Source organism: Fistularia commersonii, chromosome 12, assembly GCF_037954325.1.
Source record: "Fistularia commersonii isolate RoL2024-O1a breed Wild chromosome 12, RoL_Fcom_v1.0, whole genome shotgun sequence".
Taxonomy (NCBI): Eukaryota; Metazoa; Chordata; class Actinopteri; order Syngnathiformes; family Fistulariidae; genus Fistularia; species Fistularia commersonii.
This window is the reverse complement of record NC_141295.1, coordinates 6,117,798-6,126,706: the sequence shown is the minus strand read 5'-3', so window position 1 is coordinate 6,126,706 and position 8,909 is coordinate 6,117,798. Positions and strand designations below refer to the sequence as shown.

The window sequence follows — 8,909 nt, the reverse complement described above, 5'->3', positions numbered from 1 at the left end:
ATGAACACTGTTCAAAACTGTGCGGTCCAGTTTTACACACTAGGTTTTTAATTCCTCCTTCTGCATTGCTTCTCATGAAAGTATTTTGTGAATAAATGTGATGTTTTGGTATTTAAACACTGACTTTGAGTCTTTGAACTTCTGCTGATAATGATGATTTGGAAAGACTTGCACGAGAGCAAGCAGAGCTGGCAAGTAAACACAAATGGACAGACATGAAAAAACTTCAGCCTGCAGACCAGCTGATTGTCAAAACCTGGAACGCGCTTCCCGTCACGTCAAAATACCTTTTAAATACCTTTTAATTTATTTCGAACAACATGTTTTAACAGAGTCTTATTATAAAACATACATTGTTGGTCTTCTTCCATTTAGATCAGAAGTTGCTGACCTGAAGTTTTCGGACGTGTGGGTAAATAAGCAGAGCTGGCAAGTAAACACAAATGGACAGAAAAAAACTTCAGCCTGCAGACCAGCTGCTTGTTATAATATTGACAATGGACGGTCGTTCTCGCACCTAGAAAACATGAAGACGAACCTGCGGTCACGTTTAGTAGCATTATAATTAAGAAGCACTTTTCTTGTTAAGTTACTTTGTTATAGCAAAGTATGTTGTTCAAAATAAATTCAGTCTTATTGTACTCTAAAATTGTTGGTCTTTCTCTTCCATTTAGCTGTTTTCGGTATTAAAATATACATACGACTCTCTTAGGATCAGATTTTAAAATATGTGTTTTTTTTGGCTCTCAGTCAAAAAGGTTCCCGACCCTGTCCGAGATGATTGGACAACAACAGCTAGTGTCATCAGCTCCGCCCTACCCTTCACCGAGTGTCCAGGATGTGCAGCCTCAAGTCCGACAACACGACCACAAGGTCGATCGAAGAACCGTGGCCTCAGGTGTCTTGGTTCCAAGTGCACATATGGACACCTTTCTGCCTGACCATGGTGTTAGTTGTGGAAGATCCTTGATGAGCACAGAAGTCAGGATGAGCTCGGAGCTGTAATTCCACTGGTATCCAGCAGAGGTGAGAAAACACCCCAGAGCTGGAGATGAAGCCAGAAGATTGGCTGAAACGCCTGGTTCTCCTTCCTGCTGTAACTCGACTCACCTGCTCCTGGAATGAGGAGACGAGCAGCTGCTTGCTGATTGGCTGGATGTGGTCACATGATCGCACACCTGTGCCCAGTGGACTGGGAAGCCTGAGAGGAAAAGTCCTAATATCTACAGGTGAGTGCTCCTCTTCTTCTGACTTCTGGAGGAAACAGGGTCGGATGATCCAAACAAGTGACACATTAGTCACTTGTTCAGTGAGTTTGAAATGCTCTTTATTTTAAAATAGTGAGGGCAGGATAAGCGTAGATGATGGATGGGTTGTAGGAAGGAGCAACAAAGAAAGCAGTTGAATGGGTGGATTCCCGTTCTTCTTCTGGCCTGCCGGAGAGTCGGTGAGCAAGGCAGCGAATCCACGGCTGCTCCCCGGACGCTGCTCGGAGGACCCGCCTACTGCTCGCAGGTTTCATGCAGGGGATTAACAATGTCCTGCAAGAGCTTCATGGAAGTGTCAAAAGTAAAAGATCTTACAGTTTTAGACAAAGTCCCTGGTTGTGACAAACCCTCCATGGCCCGACAGACTTTGGCCTTTATCGCACAGCAGCGGCGCACTTACGACATGAGGGGGAAGGTCTGCGTTCTAAAAGCTGTCGGCGTTACCATAGCAACCACCAATGAAAAGCAGGCTCTCGGCAACAGAGGGGGTCCTGGGAGAATCTCCAGGACTCGCCCTGGATATTTGATAACACTGTACTCCACCTAATCCTCATCCCTTTCCTTCTCTTCATCCTCACCGCTCAGGCCGAGGCCTTTGGTTTGAAGGACGTTGGAGTAGACGGGTTCTTCATGGCTTTTCTTGAAGGTCACAGTGGAGTGTGCAAGGTTACCGTCCGGCCCTGCTGCCGTTGCTCCTGCTCTGGCCGAGGAGTTCTGGTACTGGTGTTCCTGAGGAGACGGAGGGGCTTCAGTCTGCTGGTCAAGGAGGTTTGAGGAAGATCTGGTTCCTCACCTCTGCTTCCCCGTCCGGTTCCACTCGAACATCTTTTTACTGGGAGGCAGGAAAGACCAGATCTTGAGTACTCATGTTAAACTGAAGGGAAAGTCTTTGGGTGTCAACCTTGAGGCACTTACCTGAGAAACAGGGTGACCAGGAGCAAAACCAGGACCCGAAAGAAAAGTGCAGCGATTGATCCGCCTGCCACCGCTTTCATTGAATCTGGGAAATGGAGAGACACCGAAAGGACATTTCGGATCACTGATAACTGGACTGTTCCTCCCGAACTCTTCACAGACAAAGATGAAGAGAGACGACATCAAACAGCCACGACTTACTGGCCTTGACAAGGAGATGTACGGTAGCCTGGTGGCGCCCTCTTGTGTTCTCCACCTGACAGCTGTAGTTCCCACTGTCTTCAACTAGAACCTCAGTGATGGTGAGGAGCCGTCCGGCGACTGGAAGAGAAACGTTCTCCTTCTGCCAAACGTACGTGGCTTCTGGGTTTGCATCACTGTTGCAGCTCAGGTCGACTGAGCTGCCCTCCATCACGGTGTTCGCCGGGCTTATCGACACCACGGGGAGCCTTGGAGCGTCTGGGAGAGAACGTTTGTCAAAGAAGGTTATTCCATATTGCCGAGCAGGAACGAGTTCTGCACGAGGAGCGTCCCATCTGCCGAACCCTCCGGATTGCTGACCAACGTAAAGCAGGCATGTGAAGTATGTGGGCGGTGATGTTTGAAGACGTGCCTGTTTACCCACATGACCTGAGCAGCAACAAGCCCAGCAACAAGTTTACGAGGGACAGACTTTAATGGATGTAGTTTTGTCAAATAACCTCTCTGACTCACATTTCACATCGATGTGGACGGCCTCAGACGACTTCGACCCCAGCACATTTTCAACGGTGCAGTAATACTTCCCGGAGTCTGAGCTCCGAACTGGACTGAGGAGGAGTTGTCTTTCTGCGCCCACCGCGGTGTTTTCCCTTCCAATCTTGTACCAGAGGTACTTCACTGTCTCCCCCAGAGCGCTAAGGCAGGTCAGAGGCACTGAGCTGCCCTCCAGGATGTCAGCAGCACTGAACGACACCCGGGGGACATCCAGAGCATCTGGGGGTGAAGATGTGGAAACAAAAGACATGCAGTTACAAGTCAGCATGTTTAACTTTCCCCTGCAAGTGGACGGCAGGATGACGGCTTCAGGCTGGACTCTTCAGGTTGTTTGGTTTTCCAATAAGAATGAAGGAAAACTCACACAGCGGCGGAGATGGGTGCTGAAGATGTCCTTCCAAAGCACAGGAGACAAACTCTGCGGGACTCAAATGGACCTTCAGGTGATCCTTCTTCTGGGAGGGGATCTCACTTCCGTTCAGCATCCAGATGTAGGAAAAAGGACCCACTGAGCTGCAGCTGCTGTGACACAACAGCTCCACTTCCACCATGTTCTTATAGTTGTTTATCCTCCTGACCTGAACCTGCAGAGCTGGATACCAAAGAGAGAGCGGGGAATAATGTCATCGTAAAGAAGCAGCCGATGCTTTCTAAAGCGATGGGCTTCGGCCGGATGTTTGCCTCCACGCAGACGACAGTGTGGTATGTTGAAGATGGTGAAGAGAAGGAGAAGAGTTATGAGGGAGAGGATGTTCCTCTCAGAATACAGTTGAAATCTGAGTTCGACCTTTGCTGTGAACCAAAGTCTGGAAGCGGTGAAAGTTCTTCAGCACCTGTAACGGTCAGCGTTGTCGCAGGTAACTCGTTCTTCCATCGAAAGCCTGTCCCCTCAAGTCTGAAGTGATACTCTGCTGAATCGCTCTCGCTCAGGTCGCTGATTCTCAGTGTGGAGCATCCGTTCCCTGAACCGTCCACCTCAACACGTCCCGTGTAGTTTGCCTTTTTCCTGATGTCTTCAGGCTGTGAGGGAGGCCTCCGATCCTTCCCTTCAGTGCGGAACCAGAACGTGGACGAAACTGTCCCTGGACTGGTGTAGCTGCAGGAGATGTCCACGGCCGAGCCCTTGGGGGCGCAGATGTCTCTGTGGGTGTAGGTCACCATGTTGCACACAGAACCCTTCACACCTGAGAGAGAACATTTCCAAGCAGAGTCACAAAGAGATCAGAATAATAGAAGAGAGATGCTAACAAAGAGGGGACTCACACACTGCAGGGGAGGGATGGCGCTCGTATCCTTGTATGGCACAAGACACACTTACTGCAGAAGTTTCTTTGGAATAATGATAAGATTTTTTTCTTTCTCCTTCAATTTTCCGTCCATTTCTAAACCAGCTATATGCAAGCCTCGTCGTTCCACAGCCGTCGACACATCTCATGTAATCACTGTCTTTTTCGATCCTGAGGCCTGGAGGGACGAAAGACAGGAAAGATATTTCATTCAAATCTAACTTCACACAAAAGGAATATTTTTTTCTTTTTTTGTTTGAAATTTGTGTGTGATGGAAACGTCCAGTCGGAGAAACGTTGCTGCTGGGGTCTTACTCTTGACTTCCAGAGTGACCCCGGGGGATCCGGTGTAATTATCCAGGTCAGTGATGATTCTGAATGTGTAGGTGGCAGCGTCGCTCTCTCTCAGGTTGGAGATTGTCAGAGTGCACCACTTGTATCCACACTGATTCTTCACCCGGCCTGCGTACTCAGGCTCTGTTGTCAGGTCCACTGGTGGGCCGTCTCTCTGCTCAGTGAACCACAGTGTCCTGCGTAACTCATTCCTGCTATTTGGCAATCTGTCTGAATATGACGGGTAGCTGAAGGTGCATCTTATCTCTGCACTGAATCCTGTCAGTGTGCAGAGTCTCATGGATCTGTACTTCACCTCCCACTCAGTGTAGGAAGGAGACACTGCAACATCAAGGGGGGAAACAGGAAGGAAAAACTTTTAACAATTTAACAATGAATACCTTTGCATTTTAATCGCAGGAAGATCATTTTGATCCAGCGTGAGGCTGCGTGACGCTCGTCTGCCGCCTGACTGAGTCCCTTCGGTTCAAACGTGCCGACACGAGACGGGGAAATTGAGCTTTGGGTCGGACCGAGCCGAGATGGTTCGCTATGTTCAAGCCGAAAAACTCTCAAAGGTCTGTTAGAACTGGACCGAACGGAAGATCTTCAAGACGCGAGAAGTGTCTTCAGGAGCATGGGCGAGGAGCACGCTCGGTCAGAAATGACGGCGGCAGAACCTCAGGCTCCAACTGGGACGGGAACACCGAGTTATCTGAAGAGAGAGGACTCTCGGCGGTTCTCTGGCGACTTTCTACACTTTGGCGATCCTTGAAATCTCCTCAAAAAACAAACGGCGAATGTAGAAATAACAGGACGGTATCCAGATACAAAGGTGCATCTCTGTCGCGATTTCCGTCAGTCGCCGTGTGATGCTTCACGAAATAGAAAGGAGAAGTTCGGTACCTTGGAGGGACAGGAGCAGGACCACGAGTCCACTCAGCGCTTCGGTCGGACTCATCGCCGCTCCGGCAGATGACCCAGAGACACCAGTCTCATATTAGCCTGGAAGAACCTGTGAGAAAGAAGTGTCTTCAGTGTGTGTTTGAGGGTGGGGTGGTGGCAACGCTGCATTTAATTCAACTTCCTTCCTCCTTCTGGCTGAGAAACAGTCTCAAGAAAACCCTCTGAAAAAGATGAGCGAGGCCTGTCATTTTCATCATCGGTACAATTCAACTATGAGAGACAGAATGCAGAGACATATTTATTGTTACACATTAAAAAAGAGGATCACCAGTAAACATGATTCCACCTTTTTTTTTTTTAACCAAAAACCAACTGTCATAACAGGTTTTTTTTACACCGTTAAGGTTTATTATTGCTATTATATGAATTTGAAGTCATTATCTCTGAATTAATTATATAGAAAGGGAATAAAAAAACAGTCAACAATATGGAACATTTTTGTCAACAGTTTATTCTTTTATATTTTTTAGTAAGTGAATTAAAAAAAAAACCACTTCTCTCATAACACAAGAAAACAACAAAATGTTGCTTGACTTTGTGAACTATTTTCAACATCAACTCTATTTAGCACATGTAGGACAGAATGTGTGAAGGTGAGAATGTTTTTTGCAGATGTATTTCTCACATGTGCAGCACACAGCTTTTGTCTTGCAGTCTTTCTTCCAGGGGCAGAAGTGGCACCTTTTTCTTTTGACCGACCCGGCCGTAGCCTCGGGTGGATCGGGGCAGGTTTCGGCCGCCTGAACAGCTTCCACAATGGCCGCGGAGGCTTCTGTGCGGGGCAGGCGCTCCCTTCTCTCAATGCACGGGGTGACAAGAGCCTTCGCCTGAATCTCGCGCGAATTTTAACAGTTGGTAGACTACATCTTGTGTAGAAGAGGTGACCTGAAAGGGATCAGTGACTCCAACATAGTTGTTGGTGAGAGCGTAAGCAGGCAGCATAGGATGGTGGTTTGTAGGATGACTCTGGTGACAAGGAAGATGAAGAGGACAAAGTGGTGGAAGCTGAAAAGGGAGGAGTGTTGCATGGTTTTCAGGGAGGAGTTGAGAAAGGCTCCAGGTGGTCAGGGTGAGCTTCTAGATGATTGGACAACAACAGCTAGTGTCATCAGCTCCGCCCTACCCTTCACCGAGTGTCCAGGATGTGCAGCCTCAAGTCCGACAACACGACCACAAGGTCGATCGAAGAACCGTGGCCTCAGGTGTCTTGGTTCCAAGTGCAAATATGGACACCTTCATTCCTGACCATGGTGTTAGTTGTGGACAATCGGTGACCAGCACAGAAGTCAGGATGACCTTGGAGCTGTAATTCCACTGCACATACTGTCCACAGCAGAGTGGACAGTATCTCTGCCTGTTACGTGGAGGAGCGGAGTTTGCTTCCCTGATGGAGAGGAAACTCGTCATCTCCAGTTCATATCTTTCTCCACGTAAACAACTCGAAATACATCCTGATGAACTAATGGAGCCATTTGGTTTGACTTTGACATGAGCATCAGAAGCAGAGAGAGAAGAGGAAAGGCAAGAGTCTGGGACTGAGAGGAGGGACTATGAATATCTGGACTATGACAGGAAAAGGTAGAGAGTTGGTGGACATGGTTTGTGGAATGATGTGGACTGAACCACCTCCAGCTCAGTGTCACAAAGACAAAGGAGCTGGTGGTGGATTTCAGGAAACAGAGGACCCATCCGACCCCGGTCACCATCAGGGGTACAGAGGTGGACATTGTGGACAGTTATAAGTACCTGGGTGTCCACTTGGACAGTAAACTGGACTGGACTGTTAAAACCAACGCCATCTTCAAGAAGGGTCAGAGCCGCCTGTTCTTCCTCAGGAGGCTCAGATCTTTCAACGTCTGCAGGACCATGCTACAGATGTTCTACCACTCGGTGGTGTCCGGCATCATCTTCTACGCTGTTGTGTGCTGGGGCAGCAGGATCAGGACAGCTGACGCTAACAGACTCAACAAGCTCATCAGGAGAGCTGGATCTGTCCTGGGAGTGGAGCTGGAGTCTGTGGTGCAGGTGTCAGAGAGGAGGATGCTGAAGAAGCTCCTCAGCATCATGGACAACATCCATCACCCCCTGCATGGACACTGACGTCCTGTCAGAGCTCTTTCAGCCGTAGACTGATACCACAGAGGAGCTCCACTGAACGCCACAGGAGTACTTTCCTCCCTGAGGCGATCAGACTATTCAATTCCTCTCCATTCTGCCGCCGGCAACCATAAAAACCTATCTTTAACCTAAAAAAAAAAAACTGCAATATTTCATTTCACTGTGCAATATTCAGAACTGTACAATATTTCATCTCATAGCAGCTACACAACATTTTTTCCTTTTATCATACTATTGTGCACTCCTTACCTCACTTGTTTACTAAGACACTTTATAGTTTCACTGAGACACTTTATAGTTTATAGTTTATTTTTATTTCCAATTCTGCCTTTTCTTTTTATTATTTATTACTGTTATATTTTCTGTAACTCTGGCACAACAATTTCCTTCGGGATTAATGAAGTTGTTCTTATCTTATCTTATTGAAGTCCCCCAGTATAACAAGGGAGTCCTCGGTAGGAGCACCTTCTAACAGCCCCTCTAGGGACCCCAAGAAGGGTGGGTAAACCGAACTGTTTTTGGGTGCATTTCTAAAAATGACGGTCAAAACCAATCTCCCCACCTGAAGGCGGACAGGCTACCCCCTCGTCCACCAGGTTGAACCCCAACGTGCAGGCGCCAGGAGGGGGGCGATCAATATGCCCACATCAGCCGGCACCTCCCACCAGGGGCAACTCCAGAGTAAAAAAAGAGTCGAGCCCCTCACGAGAAGCCTGGTTCCAGACCCCACGCTGTGCGTCAAGGTGAGTCCGACGACTTCTAGTAGGAATCTCTCAGCCATGCGCACCAGCTCGGGCTCCTTCCCCGCCAGACAGGTGACACTCCATGTACCAAGAGTCAGCTTCTGCAGCCGAGGATCAGATCCCTGAGGTCCCCTGCTCCGGTTACCATCCGGTTCAAACCGAACCCGGCCTCCTTGGCCCTTCCTGAGGGGTCCTGGTAACCTGTTTCTGGGCAAAGGAAAGTTGGGTCCAGTGATTTTCTTCTTCATGGGGGTCTGCATACAAAGCTGGATACTTGTTGGTCATTCAGGATGAGCTTGGAGCTGTAATTCCACTGGTGTCCAGCAGAGGGGGAGGAAACACCCCAGAGCTGGTGATGAAGCAAAGGATTGGCTGAAATGCCTGGTTCTTCTTGCTGCTGCAAACTCGACTCACCTGCTCCTGGAATGTGGAGATGAGCAGCTGCTCGCCGATTGGCCAGATATGGTCACATGATCGCACACCTGTGCCCAGCGGACTGGGAAGCCTGAGAGGAAAAGTCTTAA

The 8,909-nt window shown here is 48.6% G+C and overlaps 1 protein-coding gene across 1 annotated transcript; it reads right to left on the bottom strand.

The window, feature by feature from the left end:
• Positions 1-2,057: 2,057 nt before the first annotated feature.
• Positions 2,058-5,519, bottom strand: LOC147228564 (pregnancy-specific beta-1-glycoprotein 9-like). The gene is made up of 8 exons (XM_086156144.1): positions 5,465-5,519; positions 4,541-4,900; positions 3,773-4,123; positions 3,304-3,531; positions 2,898-3,158; positions 2,385-2,642; positions 2,184-2,268; positions 2,058-2,100 (listed from the first exon to the last, which is right to left on the bottom strand). The coding sequence occupies exons 1-8, from the start codon at positions 5,517-5,519 to the stop codon at positions 2,058-2,060; spliced, it is 1,641 nt and encodes a 546-aa protein (XP_086012270.1).
• Positions 5,520-8,909: the final 3,390 nt, after the last annotated feature.

Coding starts and splice junctions, on each gene's coding strand:
- LOC147228564 (XM_086156144.1), bottom strand. CDS start 5,519: ATGAGTCCGACCGAAGCGCTGAGTGGACTCGTGGTCCTGCTCCTGTCC. Junction 3,159..3,303: donor GCACCCATCTCCGCCGCTGT/GTGAGTTTTCCT, acceptor CTTCACCCCCAG/ATGCTCTGGATGTCCCCCGG. Junction 2,269..2,384: donor ACATCTCCTTGTCAAGGCCA/GTAAGTCGTGGC, acceptor TCCATTTCCCAG/ATTCAATGAAAGCGGTGGCA.